General features: G+C 38.8%; 1 protein-coding gene across 1 annotated transcript; it reads right to left on the bottom strand.

Annotated features, from left to right (window-relative positions):
* Nucleotides 1-2,600: 2,600 nt before the first annotated feature.
* On the bottom strand, nucleotides 2,601-25,547 carry LOC139144453 (uncharacterized). The gene is made up of 14 exons (XM_070715153.1): nucleotides 25,403-25,547; nucleotides 19,026-19,175; nucleotides 17,583-17,756; nucleotides 16,724-17,002; nucleotides 15,438-15,782; nucleotides 13,967-14,293; nucleotides 11,948-12,295; nucleotides 11,443-11,628; nucleotides 11,039-11,212; nucleotides 8,904-9,077; nucleotides 8,457-8,630; nucleotides 7,644-7,667; nucleotides 7,012-7,087; nucleotides 2,601-6,740 (listed from the first exon to the last, which is right to left on the bottom strand). The coding sequence occupies exons 1-14, from the start codon at nucleotides 25,461-25,463 to the stop codon at nucleotides 4,523-4,525; spliced, it is 4,710 nt and encodes a 1,569-aa protein (XP_070571254.1). The 5' UTR covers nucleotides 25,464-25,547; the 3' UTR covers nucleotides 2,601-4,522.
* Between the last annotated feature and the right edge of the window lie 113 nt (nucleotides 25,548-25,660).

Here is a 25,660-nt window from a genome sequence, read left to right as displayed (position 1 = left end):
AAACAAACAAACACTAAAACTGTAGATAGAAAAATAGACTGTAACTGGGCGTAACAGAGTAAAGTCAGGTGACCAGAGTGTATTTTGAGTGATTTATGATGCAGTAAATTTTAAAGGTGTTCTTTTTTATTTTTAAAGGGGCTCTTTCTTTCTTATTTAGAACAGCGCTGATCGCAAATGACGTCACTTTTTCTCATTAATATGCATAAATAAATATTTCTCCGCATTTTCCGCATAAACGACGAAAACGAAACCTGCTAGTGTTACAATGGCTATTGAAAGTCACACTAATTCGTAAGAATTTATGGTTCAGACTGCAAAGCTGCAACAACAGCCGCGCATACAACAACAAAATTTGTCCGAGTTTTAGGCAGCGTTGTCCGAAGTCGCGCGCGTGCAACTCATTTGGTAACAAACCTGAAATCACGATCGACGCTATTATCATTTTAGTCTTAAAGTGTGACCGTGATTTGTCCTAATTTCTGATTTACTATTTTCGCACAGTATCAATATTTTCAAATTCTGTCAGGACAAAGTGCAAACAACTACAATGAGCTGTTCAAACTGAAGTGTTTACTATATGGGTTGGTTAGAGATTTGCGAGGAACCAGAAAAATGTGAAGGGTGGGAGAATACAATTTCAAAATTATTTCAGATATTTGTGGTGATCCGCGAAAAGGGTTGGGGCAAATAAAATTGGAAACAACAGTTTTTGACCTTGAATTTCATAATCTTAACACGCCATGTGCGTCACTATTTTTCCTACAGAGCGATTAAGTTTTCTTGCTGATGTTGAAACTTCTAATGCGTAGAACTTTTGTAAAAAAGAGGCCTAACCAAAACAGAAGTAATATCATCGTCCCATTAAATGTGTGTTAGAGTGACCTTCGTCTCGCAAATTCTTAAAATTCAAATAAATTAATTTCAAGTGTAGCATGTCACGCTCTTTGTGAAAAGTGTCATTTTACAAGGTCCCCTATTTTTTGCAGGAAGATAAAATCAACGTAGATATACTGGTTTTTTGTTGGCCTTGTTATTTCTTTCTGTGTCCTCCGCTTTGTCTATACGTCAAAGAGAAAATAAGGAGTGTATTGTATCACGTACCATTCTCTTGAAACAAATAATTGATATGGAATGTATCTTTAATACTACTGATTTTTTATTCATTCATTGTTTTCTTAAATTGACCATCCTACAGACAAAAGAGCCGGATTACATGATGAAGTACCCATCGCCTCTTATCCCATGAAGCGATGAGAAATAAACTGCCTTCCTTAGGGGTCAAGTCTCGGGCTCACCATCCTATCTGAAAGGTCAATACGCAATCAGACCAAGGCTCCAGTGAGTACTTCATATTATTGACCTACTTAACGCTATGAGCGGAAAAGTTTTCTTTGTCGCCGCACTTGAGCGCGTCAAACCTTGTGACACTTACAGACATGGAGTGGGTTTTAATGTTTGTTTTTGGTCGAGTTTGGACTTCCAATGTTTTGATGAAAGTTCAAGGCGGAGAGACCGAGTCACATGCATACGATAATGTTTAGCGAGCAGGAATTTAAACTAAATAAATGTTGATTATGATTTTCTTATCATTATTTGCTTTATATGTCAAGTACCGCTCTTGTTTCACTCAAACAAACTTTATCAAGATGCCTGGCGTTCAACTTGTCAGGTGTGTCTGACGCATGTGATGCCAAATGTTGTCGTTAAGCATTATCATTGCACACAACGCCAATACTCTGTAGTTTAACATAAGCAGTAGAAAAACATGCATATGTCTTTATAGAATAAAAATAAAGAGTACTTTCTAAAGTTAAAGTTGCTTCACTTCTTTTGACGGTGAGCAAAGCTCCGTTGAAACTAGGACGCCCTTAACGACACCCTTTGCAGATAGCCTCCAGGAAAAAGAAAAGCGTTTTCAAAATTAAACAAAACGGAGCTCGAAGTTATAGTAACTGATCCATGGCGTGACTGATCAAATGCCAGCACTGATTCGACAAGTCCTTTCCAAGCGAGTCCATTACATGAAGGTTTGTTGAGGAGGCTACAGCTTGAAAAACAAGGCTATACGAGATGACTTAAGGTAGAACGCGCCTCTGGGATAGATATTCGGACTCTCAAACTTTTTCAATTCTTTTCTGATCTACCACTTGTGGGGGTTCATTTTAAAGCTCTTGGTGTGAGAAAACTTTTTACCGTCTTAATCTTTCGAAAATCGAAAATTTTTATTTTTTTCCATAGAGTTAACACAGGGGTGGCGGCCATTTTGAATTTCGAATATGAGAAATATCTCTAGTTACTTGTCTCTCTGGTACCAAATTTTGCAAGATGACCCCTGATTTTTATTGTTGATTTGGTAAGAGGAGGGTTAGAGGTTTCATTGAGGAAAGTTTAAGCAAAAGTTTAAGACTTTCACTTTGGAGGTGTATTCTACCTTAACCCTTTCACCCCCAGTTCCCTGTGTACAGGTCCAACTTTACCATAGAAAACGATGGATGTGGGACAAACCATGGTGGTGAAAGAGTAAAGATACATCAGCCTGCACCACAATGACTGTCACGCTCTTAACAAATGCAATAGAAAATAGAGAAGACATTGGAGCTCATCAATCCTCTTTGTTGTTTATTTCAGGGAAGCAATGAAGACACTGCAAACCCCCAACTGTTATAAGTTTTATCTAGGTGATACCTACATGTAGGTCAGGACACGTGAGGGCGCTAAGGCGCACATCTCATCACAGTTTAAGAAATAGAAGTATGCAAACACAGTCCCTGAAATACTTCTTAGCTGTCCGGTTTCCTGTCCCATTTCTTCCGCTGGCTGCTCTGTGCTTAAAAAAGTTAAGCAAAGCGCAGCCAGCAACGGAAATATGCAACTAGACTAACTTAATGATCTAATGTCATGGAAAACAAAAACGGTTAAGATTGTTATTACTATTTCTGCCTTCAGCGGTTTTTATTTAACAATTTTTACGTACATATAATCATAACTGAGTGAAAACTGAGTGAAAAAATAAACTAAATTTAAAAAAGTATCTCTCGTAATGTTCTTCGCCGGGAAGTTACAATGGCTACAATGAAAAAATCAAACTCACAAAATTTACATTTACATTTTAATTTACATATCAAACGGTGACTGGTAGTTTATAAATTTGATTGGCTTTTACCAGACAGGAGACAATTTACATTGGTGTCGAAACAAACTGCTTTACTCAAAGCTTAAGTTCTGAAGGATGTGAAATTATGAAGTCTAGATTTGCACTAACGTTTTAGTGAAATTTACAATGTCGATGCACATGGCAGTGAATGAGGAAGATATGGTAGTGCAATTTTAATTCGACATTGAACGCAAGATTTTTAGAAATATTACTCATGTACTATTATTGCTGTTTGGTGTTTTACTCGCACATATAAATATAGATTGCTTGTAAAAAAGCGTCAAGGGAAACCCCGAAAACCTTTCATTATAAATTCTTTGAACTAAATTAGTACTTGAATACTTGCTGTTTACATATCCTGTATAGCTCAGTTTCGTTGCATCATGATGAGCGCCCTCAGAGGTGAACTTTTATTAAAGTAATGGTCATCATGAGAACGCGTACTCAATAGAACAAATACAATATAGGGCCACCATAATAATCATGTTGATAGATCATGTATGGCGCAGGCATGTTGTATATGGTTTTTGGTAATTACTCTTACCGAATAATAAGGAAAAATAAATTGAGCAATAAAAAGGACATGAACTACAACCAACTACTACTCTTCCAGATCTTATTGAAGACTTTCAAAGTTCTCGTACGGCAATTCACTACTATCAAAGCTCTGCGCCAAATATGATCTCACGTGCACGTTCTGGATAATGCTTGGCGGAAATGCGAACAAATGCATCTACAGTGGAGGGCCATATCCTAGCATGACAGTGCACCCAGAAGTTGCGATGGGTTCTTTCTGTTATTGCACCGAAACGTGAAGTGACGCTGAGGCTGGATATTACAGTCCTCTTGTTACCGGTTTGGAAAGCGATCTTGTCTTGCATTAACTTTACAATAGAATACTTCATAGCAGGCAATGTGACAGTCCCGGTCCGTCATAAAAAATAGTTAATTCATCAAAAATATTATTTTATACCGTCGGATACTTCAAGTAATTTCAAGTACTGGCATGCTATATATGATATCTCAAAGTTTCAGGGTTTTGGATTGGTTACTGTTTGACGGATGAACAACAGATATAGTATATGGTTAGCTTTATCACAACTTATTTTAATTTGTTGTACTTAAATTTCTTCGAGGTAGCTTACCCTATTGAATTTTGTAAATTTCGTCATTTTGGAACCCGTTCGAACTATTTGAATCGCGCATGCATCTTAGACCCGACAAATAAGTTAGCTTATCGTCTGCTGTTCTGTAGAGATTGTTGATTACCGTCGATGGCGTGATTCGCCGCGATCTGCTCTGATGGCTTCATCGCACAGTTGTGGTCTTGAGACGAGATTTGAACCACTTGATTATATTCTGATATTAGAAGCCACTGCGATAATCACTACGGTCTAGAGTTCCTCTATTTTCGTAAAGATTATTTTCAACAGATATGTGGCCCTGGTCGGGCATATTGACATAATGTGGCGGAGTATGTAACGTATTCTCCCTCGCAAGTTCGTAAATATTTTCTGTGAGCTCGACGTCCTGTTCGTATAAGTCTCGATTCGAGCTACTTGAGGCGCTCGTAATGTTATCGTTAGATCCTAGTCGTGAAATGTTCCTAGTTTCGCGCATGCGTGAATCACTAGTAAAACGGGTGTCGTCTGCTGATTCGTAGAGAATGCCATCACCGTGGATCAATTCACCTCGGTGGACATTACCGTCGGCTCCGAGGGCTTCCTCGTAGATGGGTGCTTTTGAACGAGGGCGATGAGACCCATTTGGCTGGAAGACACCGCGATAATCGGCATGGTCACGATTCAACCCATGACTTTCATTCGGATCATTCACTACAGATATGTAGTCCCGGTCGCGCACATTGATATACACTGGCGGTTTATGTGACGCATTTCCCCTGGCAGGACTGTAAACGTCATTTTCTCTGAACTTGGTATCCCGTGCGTTTGAAGAGTTTTGAATCGCTCTTCTGGCGGTATTAGGAACATAGTCGTACGATCTATCGCGCGAAATGTTCCAAGTGTCTCGGATGTATGATTCACTCTCTAAACGGCGGGCGTCGTCTGCTGGTTCATAGAGAATATTATCCCTTTCGAGCCAATTGCGATCGTCGCGGTCGCCAGCGTCGTCGCCTCTACCGACCTTATCGTAGTGGTGGGTTTTCGAGCTCAAATGATGTAAGCCACTGCGATTGCCATCGCGATCTCCATCGACACCGCGGTCGTATACGTCATTTTCGTCGGAAATATTGTCGTGGTTGTACATATTGGCATAGTCCGGCAGATTATCTAAGGAATGTCCACGGGCAGGCTTGTGTATATCATTTTCTCTGAGCCTGAAATCGTGTACAGTCGAGTAACGAATCGGGGTTCTGGGAGTGTCGCGAATGTAATCGTAAGTGGGCAGTCGGGAAATTTGCCTGGTGTCGCGCGTGCTTGATGCACCGGTAAGGTCGGCGGTGTCCGCTGATTCATACAGAATGTTTTCACGATGGAGCAATTCACCGCGGTCGTCAGGGCCGTCAGTTTCGGTGTCTCCAACGTAAAAGTTTGTTTTTGAGCCTCTGTGACGTAAACCATTTGTGCCGGAGTCACTGCGATTATAGTCGCCATTTTGGTTCATTCCTCTGTCATACAGCTCGTTCTCAACGAAACCAAAGTCCTGGCCTTCTACTTCGGCATATTCTGGCAGGTCCTCCGACGGGAACCTTCTGACTGGTTTGTAAATTTTATTTTCTTTGTACCCAGCATCCTCTCGGTTCGAATCATTAATCTCACCCCTTGAAGAGGTTTTGGGTATGTAAGAGGATGGTCCTAAACGTTTCTTGTCATCGGGCACGCTTGCTGGATTCACAAAACCTGTGTTGTCAGCTGTGTGGTAGAGACTGTTGTCGCGTTGGAGAAATTCGCCACGATCGTCGGAGTCGTCCGCTTCGAAGGGATTGTCGTAGATGGGCGAGTTTTGAGCAGTTTGATGTGAACCACTTGACTCGGCGTGAACGCGATCATCGCCAAGGGCTTGGTTCGTTCCTCTTTCACGTTGTTCACCAGCAAAACGGGCATCCTTCTTGTGCACACTGGCATAGTATGGCAAGTTATCTGACATATTTCCGCCAGTAGGTTTCATAATGTTACTGTCTTTAAGGCCAACGTCCTGCACCGTTGCGTCCAGAACCGTTTGACTGGGGCTGTTGGGTAGTGTACGACTGTCTCGCTGTGAACGTCTCCCATTGTCTGCATTCTTTGAAGCTGTCGGTTCCGCCTTGCCGTGGTCAAGTTGGTAAATATTATTTAACGCGACAACACTGGATATTAAACCGGAATTAATTGTTTGAATGTACACACCACCAACATATTCCTTTGACAAGGAACCCTTCGATGCAATCCTCGGCAATTGTTTTTCCGAATCATTCATATCCTCCATGGCGAAAGTTTGGGAAATCGTGGCTCTGCTGTTTTTAGCGTTGTTGAGCGAATCAGTTCCCTGGTCCATAGATGGCGCTATGCCTTGGTTATGAGGTGTTGCTGGTTCACCGTAAGGTTGCTGGACCTGCTCCAAGTTCGCCTTCCCTTTCGACGACCTGAAAAAAAGAGACAATGTATGCTTTAGAATCCAACTGTCCGTTAATTACAGCTACTTTCGTAACATTTATTACTTTCGACACTAGTGCCAATGTATTGCAATTTTTTAAATTCACTTTTCTTTTCACATGCCGTTTTTATACTTGATTCCGAAACCAAAAACTGACAAAAATACAAGATGAAAACATTGATAAAGAATAAATTTAAGAAATGTATATTGAAAACAAGTTAACGTGAAGTTACGCTGACTAGATTTAGCTTTAAAATTACCTTCGACAGCAGACGATTAACACTATAATGAGGATAATTAATACTGCCAACGAACATCCTGTAACGATCGCAATATCTGTATATAATAAGAAAAATAAACAAATGGTATTAACTTGCAGTTGGAATAATGTTTATCTAATCAGGTTTCGTAATATCCTCTCTTTTGCGGGAAAAGATGCCCTCAAGGTCCCTAATGACTAAATTGTCTTCTTTGATGGTTGACTCGCCGGTCCATTTACATAGGTATGTTATCCGCTCTGCCTCCACTCAGGTCACCATTATTACCCTCCCTACCACCAAGTTGAAGGTTCACTGGTGGGTCCAGTGATCACGTCCCAAGGACACACTCAATTCACAAGGTCAGCAAACGGAACAACTACAGTTGGGACTTAAGTGAAACTGAGGAAGTGTCGCTGTGGTGTTACAGCTCCCATCGTGCCCACCCATCTTCAATAAACGAACTCAACCGTATTTTGACTTCAAATATACTGTTTATTCGTCCTCTTTCAGAGTTTAGTTTGGTTCTCTTTATTCAGAGGCAAATTCATGGGACGAAGAAATAGAAACAGAGAAAGGATACATTTTGTGAATTAGTATCGTCAAAATAATATGCATGGTTAATATTTACTTACACATAGCCTGTTGAGTAGCTGCCTCTGAAAGAGATGGTATGTTCAAAGTAGCATGTCATTTCTGATTATGAAATAGTTGAGCAAGCGAGGTATATCCGCGTTTGTCAGGTTGCCTTGGCAATTGACAACAGAATCTAACAACCCTCACTTTTCTTTACAAAGCAGAACATTTAAAAAAAAATATTTCAATTTCCGCAAACACAAGCCGCTGAATTTTATTTAAACCTTGAACAAAAAAGGGTCCCCAAAGGTGGTAGATCAAAAGTTTATAATCGATTAACGTGGACGCCATCAATCGTTATTGAGCACTAACGAAAGCTGCAATGTTGAATCATTAAGGATGATTTTGAGGCATTTTTGACATCAAATCCAAAATGGACAACAATATAGCGGCGTTTCAGAAGAACAAATCTTTAGTCATTACATCAGTATAGATTTTCTAATATACTTTGAAAGGTAATATTGTTCTAGTCTATATGACCAGGGAGTTCGGCGCCCTCTAGAGACTGGAGCTAACTGGCTTGACTGTTAGCCTCTCCCCATCTATACGTTGATTAGGGTGCTGCTTCAATAGGACGTTTTAAAGCTATCATAACATTGTGTAAAATATGACGATTTCGTGACAATTCTATTCACAATTTTACATAGTTATTTCTACAGAACGGTCGAAACTTTAACTTGCTAAGGGATCTAAATCATCCAGTTATAATATTTTGTAGTTGCGGTCAGCTAGTCACTGCTTGAAAATCACATGGATAATAAAATGAATCTAGCTAGGACTGACATTTTTTGTATAATTCCGCTGACACCTACCGACACATGTTGGGACATCATCACTCCAGTATCCATTTGATAAACAGGTTATGCTTTCTGTACCGTTGAGGGTGTACCCTTCGTTGCAGACAAATTTGATTTCTGATTCGTACGTGAAGTTTTCACCAATTTTGTTGCCATTTTCAATTTCTCCGGGATCTCCACAGGAAACCGCTAGGTAAGGTGAATTAGACAAATTTACCATGATCTAAAAATAATCTTGTGGAATACATGTCTGAAAATGTAATACATTGTTGTCTTTTTTTCAGAGATGGGAGGTTTGTACTTTCCTTGGTGATGAAACCTGATTGTCGCCCCGGTTTGGATGTTGTGCGGTAAGTAAAGAGCGAATTCTGAATCAACGCTTAGCTGAGCACCAAGGTATATGTGTGCGCTGGGGTTATCTGATACAAGTTACTGGACACATAAAAGGTCAAGAACACTTACGATAGCATGTAGGCGGTTCTGAATCCCATGTTCCGTTTATCAGGCATGTCATGGTTTCAGTTCCGTTCAGTATATACCCATCGTGACAGTAATATGTGACGTTACTACCGTGGGTAAAGTCGACGCCCTCGAAGTAGCCATTATCTGGTTGACCTGGGTCATCGCACGACACAACTTTGGGAAAAACACAGTGTTATTAAACCAGAACACAAAAGAGGAAATGAGAGTCATCGAATGAAACCAGCGAACGGCCACTTTTCGTGTGTGGATGAAAAGTTGACGTTACCTGTCGATATCAAGGGAGCCTTCAGTAATTACTATAAAATGTGACCCTCCCCCTATCCTTGTGTGTAAAATGTGAACCCCTTTGTACGGCATTCTAAAACTTAACCCTCCCCCCCAAAAAAACAACTCTGCAGTTCTCCCAGGAATAAATCAGAAAAAAATAAAATAATTTACATAACAATAAGCTTAATTGTTATGTAAATTACAGACAGAGTTACAGGGGGTTGGCCTGGCATTTTGGGAGGGAGGTTTGCAATTTATCACGCAAACATTTTTGAAGAGTCATGCATTTGCGGGAGTGTCACTATATTTTGCGCAACTATAAGGAGGCAAGATGTGGCAAGAACATCAAATCATAATACATGGGAGTCTATCAGGCAAAGTATTGACCATTCCCCCCGCACAACAAGCCACATCTGTACATTTATGTATGTTTGAATGTATATGTAAATGTACTTTACTTGAAGTGGGAAGTAAACCGTGCATGTGTGTACAAGCATTTGGATTTTTGGATTTCACTGAAAATGTTGTTTTATTATACATGGTAGTCTATGATGGTACAATTGGATGTGTGTGCAAGAAATTGGATTTTGCAATTTCACCGAAATGTTGATTCTAATATACATGGTAGTCTATGAGGAAACCAGAATCCTTTTTTCCAGTACAAAACTCGGTAAATCTGCGTATTAAAGTGTGCTTGATTATTGATATTGATGTACTTGATTAGACTGGGATGGTTACAAATGGATGATTGTGTGTGCAAGAAATTGGATTTTGGAACTTCAACGAAATGTTGAATTCACCATACATGCTAGTCTATGAGAGAACTATGATCAGATTTTTACAATGATAAAACATAAAACTAACAATATCTGCGCATTTATAGACATTTGATAATTGATATACACTTTGCAATTCCTCATATTTTTGTCTCTTGTCTTTATCAATTTTAATTGGTCAAGGTGTTCAATGTGGGATACCACTGCATCTTCTTGGCCTGTGAAGCTTGTCGATATTGTGTATGTATTTAAAAGAATCAATGTATTTCGTTGGCGATTTCCTAATCAGGAAATATCAAATGGACATTCAAAGGTTTGGCCGTAAAATCGTCTTCTGCTAAAAGTGACCCTCCCCAAGATAGGTTTTTAACAAGTGACCCTCCCCCTTGGAAAGTTTTCTAAAAAGTGACCAACCACCAATTCCACCGGCCCATCCCCCCAGAAGATCAAATGTAGATCACAGAGTCCGGATTTTTCACGTTGTATGCAGTCTATTATCTTAGTTTGAGGAAATCATTAGGCAGATGAACAAACATAGACAATGTCAATATGATCTACGGTTATCAACTTTGATGTTAACAAGAGCACACGCTACGTCTACTCGCAGGTTAATCAATTTCAGCCGACTGGTGATTGCAGAGCATAGGAACAAACTGATTATTTATAAAAATTGAATTTGTAAATACATCTACATGTTGCAGCCGAATGTTCCAAAGCAAACGGTAACCTGCAAAATGTTATATAGTTTCACACTATGAGGGCATTGCTATTGTGATAATTTTTTTCTCTATTTGCAAACCTTGTTGTGTGCACATACATGTAACAAGTGTCGAGCAGATTGAATACTGCTTGTTACAAAGGAACCAAAGGGTAGTGATTTCATTTATTGATCATCGCCTAACTAAGTCGGGAACTCATGGATCCGGTTTCCCTGCGTGCGTGCGTGCGTTTATTTGTCCGCCCGCAGCCGTTTCTAGGACATGACTGAATCGATTTGTCGCAAACTTGGTAACTTAACGAAATTGAGACAAAATGTGAAATTACACCCACACTGATGGAGAAGAAGCTTACCGATGCAGACCGGAGGTGGTGCACTCCACTCAGCATCAGCCTGACACGTCACTATCTCACTTCCGTTGAGGGTGTAGCCTTCGTAGCAAGAATAAGTGACGTTGTTGCCGTAGGTGGTGTCATTCCACTCAGCGTACCCGTAATCCACATCCTCAGGATCTTCACACGTCGCAACTTTAAGTACAAATTTATTTTTGTTTCAGCAAATATTCAGAAATACAGCTGATAGCATCTTGTGTGTTTAAAAGAATGGTGGCGTTAGAAATGAAGATTATTTGATGTGTAGTCTCTTTGACTTGTATTTGTCAGAAATGTTGTTCTTATGTCGTTCAACATATATATAAACATTAGTTTAGAAACAACCAACTGATATTTTGTTTTTGCTGTCATATTTTTGAACTTACTTGCACAATCTGGCAACTTTCCATCCCATGTCCCGTTTTCAAGGCATGTGATTTCTGTGAGATTGGAAGTTGGTAAGTAACCTTTGTCGCATTCCAATGTTAGATTTTCGCCAGGTTTGTGACTTGACTCCGATGGCACCGCCTGACCGTTCTCCACACTCTCGTTGTAGTAACACGACCATACAGCTGGAATATTGACGATGAAGGATAGTTATTCGACTTATTCTGGTAATGTCTGAATTTTCTATAGTCTTATAATTAACACGAAAGACAATTCAAGGAACTTTAAAATCAACAAACTGAGTGACAGACAGTTTCGATTTAAAGGCGTGGAGCTACTAGCTGTCGTGCGGTACTAAATTCGAATACTGAAAAGAATTGGAGATTTTATCTCCCGGCATGTACTATGGCAAAACATTTCTAAAATTTAGTATTCTCGGTAAAAAAGTAGCAATGTTTGTTTTACTGTCCTATGAATCTGTAATTCGAAATTTGATCGCATTACCGTAGAATATTGCTCTAAATCGTCCAATGGCGGAAGGATCAGCTTCTGACGAGGACAGTCGTATCGCTGTTTGGTTAGAATTTGAGTACGGTACTTTTGGTAATCCGCAGTTGCAGTTCCAATAGTACCTTACGATTGACGAACTGTTTTCCGTTGAATCTCCAATCTCAACATAGTCGTTTTCCCGGAGGAAAAATTCGAGGAACATCACTTTAACCAGAGCATCATCCTCAGTTTGTATGTACCAGGTGTAGGACATATTTGTCGGGTACGCCAAGGGATAAAATGGCGACACCACTGTCCCGTTCAGACCCTGTATCGTTTCTTCAGACCTGTTTGAAGGTATTGCTAAAAGAATATACACATCGTATTAAATTTAAATGTTGAAACATCCCAAGACTTCGTTGACAAAATCAGAGTGTTTTCCAGATAAAAAATATGCTTGCATATCCGTGCTGATGCTTAAAGGTTTTTACCTATAGTAATCCTATATAGTTTTGTTTCTAAAATATTGTAGAATTAGACAATATCTATGTTCATTTAATATAAAAGCAGAGATAGACATTTCAATGCTCTGTTACACACTGACTGAATGATCCCACAAACATGTATCTCTGAGTACAAATAATATTCTTGTCCACATGATTGTTGCCTATTAACAGAACTTATACTTGTGACCTTTTTGTTTCCTTTTAATTTTATTAGGACGTTCGAGAAATAAAGAATAAATAAATAACAATATACGCTACGCCTTTTCTTATGTCAGGTGCGAACGTTGACTGCACTTTGATTTAGCTGCCTGTGTTTGCATTCGCTCGTCCAGGATACGGATAGAGCGCTAATCTAAAAGGCAGTATGAAGCACTGATATCGACAGTTATTAGAATGTACAAAGAAAGTCACTGCACATGTACCCCTGTCAGGATACAGGTATGGCTGACTGTCATCCAGTGAAAATTCTATCCAATTTATCTGATTATTTTAAGATACTAAATACAACGTGCATAGATATAAATACAATTACATGGTCAAAAATATAATTATGTAAAACAATCACTCTACTCCAATTTTTAACTTCATCGAAGCACTTCTATTTCAAGTGGCCCCTAACCGACCGCCATTGTTCCAATGCTGCAGACGACACCCTACAAACGGTCACGTGAAAGGGCACTTGTACAATACCCGACGTCATTTTGTTTTTGTTTATTTGTTTTTTCCCTTTTGGCACTAGACTTCTCTATTTCTCGTCACGTATTTTTTTGGCGAATCGCGCATCGGAAAAGCAAGGTTGAGTGTAATACTGACTGTTACCTTGAAAGTAAATCATTCGCATATCGTGAAACTTTTTGTGTTTGGTAGATACAAATCTTTTAGTTTGACTGTGAACAACTGCATATTCATCACACTTCTTCTAAAGTATACAAGACTGTGTTAATAAGCCAAACTTTAAAGTTGCCAACTCGTTTAATCACTGGTTAGAAAAACATGAAAGTCTTTCCGGGCTTAGGAAAGACATAACCTAAATATTTTAGAAAAACATACCTAGGGGTTATGGTCTTAGCAGAGATAGATGACTATTGCCAAAACACACTGTGCAAGTTAAGGTAGAACGCGCCTCAGGGACAGACATTCGGACTCTCAAACTTTTACAATTCTTTTTTGATCTACCTCTTGTAGGGGTTCATTTTAAAGCTCTTGGTTTGAGAAAAAAATAACCGTCGTAGTTTTTCGAAATTCGAAAAAGCTGAAAGACCTGCATATCAGTACTGTTTGTTGATAGTCAGTAACACAGTTATGGTAAAATTTAAATATCAACAATTAAGAAACGCTTACGACTCCTTGTGTCACCGTAATATAAGGGGAAGCATTCACAATACGTAAATTTACCAGACTTTCACTTTCAATTCGCAAGGCTACACAGTGTTTCGAGGTTCGCAAAGCCGAAACCAACTCTGGTTTTTGATTTGTCTGCCAGTGGGTATATAGAGTATTTTTAGATGCAAACGATGACTGTACTAACCTTTCCATGCCAATGCAAATTTGAATTCATCACCAGATGCCTCCTTTGCCGTAAAAGTGACATCTACCCGATTTGATGTTGATATGTAAATGCCTGGTAGATTGTTTTTCGTGAAAGTTTCACTGAGTCCAGATTCGACGTCGATGACAACTACCTTGTCGTTCTTCTTGTTCAGCTCAAATATCGGAAATGAAATGTTGATCACACTGCCATTTGGCGCGAATATATTCCACTCAGCATCAACTTGTGGATATGCTGCTGGATAGTCTGGCGAATAAATAGTTCCTCTCTCACCGGTGACACGTTCTCCCAAATCACCAGTGTTTGCTATAAACGATGAGACTTACATGTACTTTAAAGACCGCAGACAAATGGTTATAATTTACATGTAAGTGTGTTTTGTAGTACTAATATTTATATTGCACACACCACCAGTTCAACTTGGTAACTTGGTTCAAACCAACTGGCTCTTCAGAAGATATGACAATGATCACTTCTTTTCTTAGTTAAAAGGGAAAGATATGTATACGAGAGGAGTAGTGAAGATGTAATGGTATTTAATGACACCAGCACGTGACGCTTACGGTAATTCCTATCGTTCGCTTCTAATTCCGTTTTAAATTTGCGTATTCTGGAAACATGCATTTTACAGTCATGTATGCCCAACGTTGCGATAAGTACAAACACACATTAAAATAGTCTCGAAAACCCCCCTCGTGTACGTGCTGTCTCTCACCTGCACGACACTTTTCTTTATTTATGTGCATAATTCACTGCAAGTTTTGAGTTTATGCAGAGCTCGTTGTTGGCGAGGGTAATAATTGAAAGACAAGGAGTGATCAAATGAAAGGAAGCGTTTTGATGTCTACATGACAATGAATGACATGGCAAAATGATCATGACATACAAGTAACACAAGCATTAAAAGAATTATGAAAAATCTAAATGGATATGATGACCGTGTTTCAAGTTGGTTAACAGTTTCGGTACTAAGTCACTGGTGCCATGTATATATAACAGTACTCAAATTATCATTATTCACTCGCTTTGTATTTATCACCGAAGACGTGCGCTAAAAGTTATTACATTTGCTGTGTTTTGCAGTATTTTTGTTGTGTCAAAATACGGTCAATATTCTTCTCCGACAATCACGATCGAAAAGCAGGCTGTTCGAGTTCACAAGTAAACGTTGCCTGTCTACAACTAAATTTCAGTTTGGAATAAAAATCATTTGTCAGAAATAGTTCACATATTATCCGGAAAGAGTAAGAAAATGTACATAATACATTTACGTATTTAGGCTATTAGTATACTTACATGCTCGATCGCTTGCCCTCGCTTTAAGTCACTCACTCACTCACTCACTCACTCATTCTCACACACACTAACCCCACACCCAGTCACTTATTTATCCAATCGCAATATACACACAGTGTAGATAGGGACGTTTACTTGACGGCGTACTACTCACCTTCGAATTGTATCGCAAACCTGTATTGGCCGTCAGAGACACCCATGTCGTCCGTGTGAAAGGTTACTATCATTTCGTTGGCGGACATATCTGGTATGTACAAGTCTGCGACGTCTGCTTTGGAGAAACTCACTTTTCTATCTGCATTGTTATCTTCGATAACAATTGTATCGTTGTCGTTCTTCAAATCAAAAACTGTGAAAGTACTCGAGATGAAAGTGTCTTCCGCCGTGGTAATAACCCACCGACAAGAGTTGTTCGCATAGCCTCCTGGGAAGCCTGGCGAGTATATAGTGCCGTTATCCCTCCGTATGTTGGTATCATTTCCACAGTAACCCATGTGTCCTGAAATTACAGGTAGTGAGAGGTTTGGATTGTTGATTAATTATCAGTATGGGGACTTTTTTCGAATTACTCTGCGTGAGCAGATCGTACAGAGGTGTCGTCTTGTAAGTCACAGATTTCAAAATGGAGATCAGTGTTCAAATTACTCCAAAACATTTAACTTTTTATCGAGCGAACTACAATTTGCGAGGCATCGGCAATGCCGAGATGTGACAGTTTTACAAAGAATTTGATTTGCAGACGTTTCCTATACTCCTTGACATTTACATGTTTATCCTACACCGTATGCCTGTGAGCGAGATTGTGCACGTATAATCGTATAATGCAGTCAGCTCATTTGAAAATGTGTTTCCTGTGACTTGTATAAATAGAAAGTACCCTTTTACGCTGTGCCAGTGCAATAGGTATACTTTAAAATGTTCACAATGTTCGCGAATTAGAAGACAGACAACTTTAACTCTTCAATTAGGATAATATACTTAGAATTGTAAGAAATTCCTTCATTTTTACAAAATTATGCGTATAGCTCACTCAAGGGAGTACAATTCAACGGTGTGCTGAAGTTTTATTGCCATCTTGCTTCTTTTAAGGGAGCCTTCGTGAAACATTTGTACCCGCAGGCAGACCACCTTGGGGACAATATGCCGACTTTGCCTTTGCTCGGCCAATTCGTTAGTACGCCCTCATATGCTGTCGAACAACCGAAGTGACCCCTTTATTTTAGCAAAGACTTTAATACAACTTACTTATGATAAAATATAAAAATCCTCAAACAGGAGGTTAGTTCACTTTCAACTTTACTGATCGTGTATTATGAAATAGGTCAGTTAAGTTCAAAATAGTGGAAGACCCCAAACTTTATTATACTTTCCGATGTGAAGGTTATGTCAGGCAAATTGGAAAACTCTTCAAGGAGCTAAGAACCAAACGTATCGCCTTACCGTTGTATATGCCAATACTCGATGGTCCCCCGCAGGCCTGTGCGTCGTTACCAGAACAAGGGGTTTGGCAATGTTCGTTCCGCAGCTGCCCTTCCTTGGAATCGCCGTCGATGGCGTTTAAACAGTAACAAAGACTACCATTCTGAACGCCAGCAAATGAACGCCTATCACTGCAGAAGCTGAGACAGCCCTCTATCGTCAGGGATTCAATTTCTTCGCCCGGCACAAGTGAGAAGTTAGAAGTCGTGTTGTGTTGGAAACACCCCAAGTATTCGGCATCTATAAGGAAGGACACCATGTTGATAAAGTGGACAAAGGAGAAAACCTTTCAGAACATATAGTATGAACATATGTAGCTACGTATAATCAATGGTGATAAATCTACGCTATTGCTTCCAAAGGGTGGCCAGAAAAACAAATATTATGTATCGAATTTAACACCACCTAAGACCATAGTATAATGGTACGTCCCAAACCATGTAAACGAGAAAAAAGACAAAGTTGGATCTGTTGGAAGATTGCAAGATACGTGAAACTTAAGTACAGATATTATCACTTTGTGTATGACGTAATTAATATGTACATATATTGCTTATATATATATATATATATATATATATATATATATATATATATATATATATATATATATGACAGGATTGCAGGATACATGAAACTTAAGTAACAAATTTCATTACTTTGTACTTAAAGTAATTTGTGTTATTATGTGTGTGTATATATATATATATCTATATATCTATATATATATATATATATATATATATATATATATATATATATACATACATGTATATATATTTAACAGAAGAACACATTGTCTTTAGTGACTAAGACTTACGATTACAGGATATGGTGGCGCTGTGATCTTTGCATTCTTCCGTTAGACTGTCATATTCACAATCCTGAAAAATCGTTTCATTCCCTGTGCATTTGATATCGGTCAACCATATACCAGCCCAGTAGTCGTTCTGTATGATTGTATTCCCTTTATCCCACATAGCACCTGGAAGACCTGCGTGGACAAAGAATGAGATAACAATTTATCATTTCCAGTGACTAGAGACCTCACCATTGACTTTTTAAGATTACAGAACAAGAATTTGACCCCTTTAAAACAATGACATCTCTGCAAAGAACGGAGCTTGTTACCCCTCTAAAGAGTATTTTGTCTGGGCGCCTACATATTAGTAAATGCTGTGTTTATTATATTGTAATCACTGCCTATTACAAAGCAAATTTAAATAACCTCTCAGATATCGTTTTTACCCTCCCCTGTACAAACATTGAAGTGCTTGCACTTTGAGTTTACGAAATCAAAAGTTGTTGTATCAATCTCTGTGATTTTTAGTTGAGGGTCTGGTTCGTTTTCTATGACATGTTAATTTTTCCGGCGGATGGTTAATCCATGGTCAGACAAAATTAAACAAGTATTAAAATCAAGAAAGCTAGGACAGATAAAAGAAATCTGAGACACACTTTTCAGGTCACAATGTTGTTAATCGTACATTACAGACGTCAGGAGAAGATAAAGACCTACCTTCTAGAAGTTATTTAAACTAACTGTCACATGATCGTTATGTAAAAAAACAACAACAACGGTTGAACAAAATACAAACCACAGCATCCTCCAATATCCTTGTTTTCAGGGAATGTATACGTAAATTGTATTATGAGCTGATTTTTTCAGAGAACTTATTGTTTGGGAGAAACACACACTTACCCCGCAGCCTTAGTAGTAAACGGCGAAATGTAAGCTTAGAGGGCTAACCTCGAAAATACGCCGACTCAAGGGAGTAAAACGACAACTTGAACGAATGTTGACAATGGGTGTCGGTCCTCATTACATTGCTTAGTCAAGCAATCAACAGAACTACAGTTTATATCTAGATTTTTCAGAGGTATTAGTACTGAACACATTTTTGTAAATATCGCCATGAAAATAGCACAGACAAGTAGAAAGACTGTCTCTCTATTTGTCTGTTACTGTAGTAACTTAACATGTTCGTTGCTTTGAGAAATGTTTGACTGTAAGAATCGTTTATGAGGGAGTGACTTTTGGTGATTGCGGTGATTCCAAAACCACTGTTAGTCATCTGAAAGACCGAAGGAAGAGATAAGCTCAATGTATCTTCAAAATATGCGCATACCTGATCTGTCTTTCGTGGGATTTAATATCTAACTGAAGGAAGAAAATCTCAAGGTGATTAAAACGTGTATGAACATTCACTGGTATCGAGTAAAGTGTAATCAGTGGTGCCGTACAATCGCTTGAAATACATACCTAGCTGCCTGCAGACAACGTCAGCTTCGTTCATCGTCCAAGCTCGATCAGTGTCACAAACTCTCATCCAGGATGTGATGTATCCTTCCGAGACAAAAACTTCAACTATGCCTTCATATGACGTCCTGCCTCCCACGATGCGCACACCATCTCGAATATAAAAGTAATCCACAGGGCAATTGATTGGTATATAGTTAGTTTTGTGACATTGGTGGTCGCTTAAATATATTAGGCATTAGATATACACTTGCCTCCGTAACCAATGGTTTTCCAAATTGACCAGGGAGTTTCGGAATTAACGAACGCGAAGCGCAACAAAGGCGGTGCGCTGTGCAATAACTCCGGGTGATATTCACGCAGTGTACCACACCTGGCGACGTGCATCACGAGATTTTGACAAGTTCACATATATGAAGTGAACTGGTCAAAACCGAGTAGTATACACGTTGCTGGGATGGTTTATTGCTGTCATATCATAACAGTGTATTGACATTCTGGCGTCACAGTGAAACTTTAAAAGAGGAATGTGTTTTTTTCTAGATGAGAGCTCGCGCGTGTTATAAACGTGCTACATCGCGAATATAGCACAGTGAATTTCACTTCTCGACCAATCAGATCTCTTTTTTGCACCATCAATATACTGGGTTTTATATAATAGACGTTGTTTGACCTTTGATGGAGTAAACACGTGGAAAATGTTACACGATCTTACTGTTCCTGTAAAAAACGAATATATCTCAAAATGACTAAATCACATTATGAACTAAGTTCAGTACAGAACCTATTAGAGGGAGACAGTCGTCGGAATCGCGCATGCGCGGCATTTGTTTACAAACAATGTATTTCATGCATGATATTCAGATGCTTCAAGTCAACATAGCTTCAACAATTAACTTTTACGATATTCATTGCTAACAAACATGTTTCAATTTTCATCAGTCGCCAACGCACCCTAGATACAGTGTTTACATCGGTCATATGGGTCCCTGGCAACCTTTGAGCTGAGAGTTCCGACGACTGTCTCCATTTAAAATGCTAAATGGGAGACTGCTAAACTATAATTTAGACGCTCTTGCACTGTGCTTGCTGAACGTTCCTTCTGAACGTTGAGTTCACATTTTGGGCACGTAACACATTGCACCACGTACATCGGGAGCTTCGCTGGGCAATTTCCTCAAAGCTACGTGTCTTGGAAAAAACTTTCACCGTAATCCTGGTATTTTGTTAAAAACCTGATATTAACAAGCTCAATTAGAAGAGCCATATCTAATACTCAATGAATGCGAAGCTGACATTAAATGCTTAAGGTTAGTGGCATGGCAGGCTCGACTGAACGTGCATGCGCTAATACCTTAAAGTATATTCGAAAAAAACTAAATCGTGTCGGAGTGGACTATTAATCACATGAGGTTGGATGCGGATGTGCAATAGTGCGCGTTGAGAATATTGATTAATGTTGAAATTTTTGTCATTTTGGATGGCATATACAATTTCCCAATATTTTTTACATTTTATGGGTCGTATGTGATGTTAATGACTTATTTACAAACACAGAATGGCAATGGTTTTTGACAATAATGCTTTCATTGCTGATTCCACCCCTGTTTTGGCCGCCATATTTAAAGGTCGTAGTAGTCACGAGTCCCAGGCGCATCATTGTTTGGCGTCATAAAAGTGACTGATTACAGACTTAGGGTAAAACAGGGTAAACAAACCCAACTCGAACGTAGAATTGAGTTCATGAGTTTTCTCGCTCTTAGGTTCGGCGGTTTTGAAAGGGTAATCCCCCGAAAAAATCGTAGGAAATGTCGAGAATTTTACAAAGATTATCTTTTTTTAATCGTAATGCGTATGCATGGCAGAAATAATTCTTGTTGGTATTTACGGATATATTGTTAAACGCCTATTTTAGTATTATACGAACGATCCTTTCTGATGAGATTTTTTATTAAAGGAGTAGAAAAGCTCACAGACTGATTAAGTGCTCAGAAGGAAGATTAATGTCACCGAGTGGAATTTGCAGATAACTTTAATTTTTAAAACCTTGTCAGTGCCCTCCGTGGCATTTGTTTTAGTTTATTTTAGCAACACCCTGTTATGACGTTTACGCGTTTAACGTCAGAAGTTTTAGTTCTTTACCATATAATAATATATTAACACAGTCATAAGGTCATTGGTGTTCGTAATTAGCACAGATCTGGGGTTCATAGAACTGTTGTTGTGTTCATTATCTGTCGCTCCATCTGTTAGTTTTACATCCCTACAATGACGTTTCAGTCGATCAGGGTATTCAAATTATTATCATGTTGAACAATTATTTTATTACCGTATTCAGCAAACCGCGTCACACATATAAATTCAATGAACTAAAAAAAGACCCGTATCTTTCAGCCAGGTTGTTTTCCAGATAGGAAGTAAACAATTTAGTGAACTACCATTGAGAATATTTTTATGGCTTGATGAATTGGTTTTAAGGTAAAGAAGAAGTCGTGTCGAATTTTACGTTTACTTTTTGAAAGATATCGAGGATCGTATTGTGCCTCGAGTCTTTTGCCTTTTGATTTAACCGGGTGGCGATCTGACAGGTTGTCCGTTGAACACATATTGTTCATCTGCCCTTTTTAGCCGAATAGGCGTATGAATACTTCCCCTTTTTGAAGCGAGAACCGAGCAACATGGAGATTGTTACTGTATCTGTCGCCAGGTGTGTGTATTGACGGCGGAAGTCACTTGCAAAGATCTACGTTCTAACTAACCCTAAGCCCTATGTTCACAGCTTGAAGAGATTTATACCCGCTATTTTCAGACTCTAGTTTTGATTCCCTTTAAGCTCGTAAAAATTGTTTTCTGCTATCGTTTGGCTTTTAATTAATCTTGATAAAGAACGTACCATTTCCCCCGAAGTCAATATTTATTCTTTTATGAGCTATAATTTGACTTTTAATTTGGAATATTCGCGTCGGCTCATGTGACGAAGAAGTACGGGACTCCTAAAATCAAGACAACCGAGTAAATCAAGGCAGCCAAGCGAAAAGGCACAATGCGATTTTTGGCTGCAACGATGAGAAATCAGAGGTTAATAGTAAAAAAATGGTGTTTAGTTCAGCGTCTACGTGCCAACGTGGTTCACGAACTCGGAGTTCATTTCTTTACTACAGTGAATTTCAAAATAGTTTGGAATTACAACGTGCTTGTGTGACAAGAAAAACGTTTCTGGCGATAGAAAATAACGCCAACTGCATCAATTGCAAACGTTCTCCTTTGATAGATTTTGCAACAATTTAACCCAATACGACGTCCACTGTTCTCACTGCCAGAACACGTTCAGTGTAGGAAACACCAATCGTTGTACCGACCCGTACACATATCGAGAAAAAAACCTGTCGTTAACGTTCTGTGCAGCTTCATCACCGGGAAATGTGATAAAGGCAATATTAGAATGTTCAAGCAGTCAGTGTACGGGTGAGTTTTTCAATGGGAGAGCGGGGGAAGAGCGGCAACGCTGATGATGTTGACTGTGGCACAATGAACGTCGTATTGGGTTAAATTGTTGCAAAATTTATCAAAGGAGAATGTTTGTAATGAATGCAGGTGGCTTTATTTTCTATCGCCAGAAACGTTTTTCTTATCATCCAAGCACGTCGTAATTCCAAGCTATAATTTATTGAAAACTCAATGGTTGAAGGGCCAGAAATGCTAAATTTAGATGATATTTTCATTATTTTAATTGCAAATTCTTATTCCACTCTTAATAATGTTGAAACACCCACTATTCAGCTTGTCAACTTAGCGTGTATATGTGCAAAATCCGTTGTTATTGTTTATATTTGAATTCTAGTCCGGACCTGAATTCACTTGTCAACAATAACAACGCTATTTACACATGCACAGGCTGAGTTGACAAGCTAACTACCGTGTATATCAACATGCTTTTGGGAGTAGAACAAGAAATTATTGTTCACATTTGAAACAAAAATTAGTGAGAAAATCATCAAAAGTTACCGGCATTACTGGCCCTTTAAGAACGTCCTTTTATGAATATCAAAAGAACAATATATAACAATGTATGAGTGTAAATATTTTTAATTAAAATTTTGTCGATTAAACACTCTGAGTCCACCGTGCAAACATTGTGTCGGCCGCTGTTGTCTTTTAAACTACAAACGCTAGCCTAGTGTTTGTTGGTGAGTAAATATAGAAACACTCGGCATCACGGTGTAAAACAAATACAAATAGTTGTTCATTTTCGAAACCTGGCTCTGAACAACGAAGCGATTTCTCCATTTCGCTGCTGTCGTGCCTGCTACGTTACAAGGGGATTTCGTTCGTAAATGATGGCTTCCGCTGCGAATTTTCGGAAATAGGGATCTGAAACTCCTAGCTTATCGAGGCCCGTAGTATCAGGATAGAAATAAAACTCGGCCACCCATACTTGAGTTAAGTGTATCCAAATACTCGAGATTCGGATTTCGAAAAATCTTTTGACTATAAAGCAAGCGCTTTTGCGGTCGTATGAGCCCCGAAACTGAAATACTTAAACTTTTGCTTAAACTTTCCTTTGGGGAAAATTGCGACCGTTCTCTTAGTAAATCAAGAATAAAAAAATCAGGGGTCCCCGTGAAAAGTTTGGTAGTAGAGAAACAATCTGTTTAGCATTTACCGATATTTGAAATTCAAAATGGCTGGCATTTTTTGTGTTCAGTAACTCAAGGGGGGGGGGAATTAAATTTTTGGCTTTCACAAACTAAAACGGTGGAAACTATAGCAACCCAAAGAACTTCGAAGTAAGCCCTGGCAAATGGTAGACCAAAAAAGTATTGAAAATATTTGAGATCCCAAGTATCTGTCCTTGAGACACATTCCACCTTGATGAGATGCATTTGATAAATGTTCACCGCGATCTCAGTTTTCTTTCGTAACAGCCTATTCTATATCAGATTTCGTAACACAGAATTTGTACCACGGCTATCATATATTAACGCTGCGTAGAAACGTCAACATTAGCAGGAAGATGTAATTTTCGCTAGTTAAAGACTCTGAGGGCCTGTGATATAGGGGATGATATTTAGTACAACTAATGTTGTTGCATACATATTCAGACAAACATATTGCAATTAATCCAGTTCAATAAGCACACCATGTCAAATATCTGTTGCACTGATATCTGTTTGAAATTGTCGATTAAAACTGGCAAACGTAAGTTTGTATCGACATTTGTAAGAATTCCAAAGTGTTTCTGCAAGCTTCTCCGATTTCACGAACGCCTATTTTTCATTATCACTTACCTTAAAACTTAAAGGGCAATACCTGTAACTATCTCGAAGATTTTCACTACTTTGTTCCTCGAAAATAAGTACTTTCCAAAATCATTCTCGAGTCCTTAAGGTCGTATGCACCTCGAAAGTGAAAGACTTAAACTTTTACACAAACTTTCAACAATTAAACTTTCAACCATTTTTTTGTAAATCAAAATAAGATGCAGGGGTCACGGTGCAAATTTTGGTTCTAAAGAAACAAATAACGTAATATTAACCTGTATTCGAATTTCAAAATGGCTGCCATCTCAATGTTAACTCAATGGGAAAAAACAAAATTTTCGATTTTTGAAAAACTCTGACTGTGAAATTTTTTCTTACCCCAAGAGCTTTAAAATGAGCCCCAACAAGTGGTAGATCAGAAATGAATTGTGAAAAAAGAGCCCGAATATCTGTCCCCAAGGCACGTTCTACCTTAAAGCATCTTGAAATATTAAGTACCAGCCTTGCAAGTTCCGTGCAGTTTCTACGATATACAGTGTTATAGTAGACAAGTGAACAAGCCCGCACTAAAATATAAATGACTGAAAAACAAGAACACCGAATATTACACGCATACAGACTATGCTGACAAGTTTACCACTGGGCAATTCCACATGATTATCGTGGGAATGGACCAAGAAAACGTCTAAACGGAACCAAAATACGGGAAAATAAATCAAAAGTGCCAGCGAATGCAGTCTTTGGTCCTTCTAAGCATGCATACGTCAGAAATAAACAATACGTGCACTAAGAACGCACGGACAAAACGCTAAGGGAATGCGTTTAAATAAGTTAGCTTGAAACAAACCCCGTTTTTTAATGTATCCATAAATATCCCTCACAAAGACATTGAAATAAATGATAAGTTAATTATGTAGTCAGATCCAGCAAAAACACACTCGTTTGAGTCTTGTGAAATCAGTTTGTACAAGATTAATGCATCGGTCTTCATATCAGATATGATATTCTCCCACAACGAATACTCGCTGATTTATGATATAGACTACTATCGCTACATATTAACTACGCACACTATCGCACATGTAAATTAAAGGAAAGAAAAACACAGCCTCCCCTTACCTTTGCAGAAAACAGAGTAAGCGAACGCAAGAATGAAGAAAACGTTTAACACTGCCATCATCACAACATGTCTATACGGGCACACAGAGTCGGGTCATATGCAAGTACGCACATCACGCCGTAGAGGCTCTTGGCTCACCTGTTCCAGCTTCCTGGTGCAAAGGTCATACGTTGCAATGCTCACTTGTCTGATAAAGACTTATGTTGACCACCAGCAAATTTGCCCGCGTTTCGGTTACTGTAGTAACTACAACTCTT

The sequence above is a fragment of the Ptychodera flava genome, chromosome 11, assembly GCF_041260155.1.
Source record: "Ptychodera flava strain L36383 chromosome 11, AS_Pfla_20210202, whole genome shotgun sequence".
Taxonomy (NCBI): Eukaryota; Metazoa; Hemichordata; class Enteropneusta; family Ptychoderidae; genus Ptychodera; species Ptychodera flava.
The sequence above is the reverse complement of the archived record's forward strand: the minus strand, read 5'-3'. Positions and strand labels throughout refer to the sequence as shown.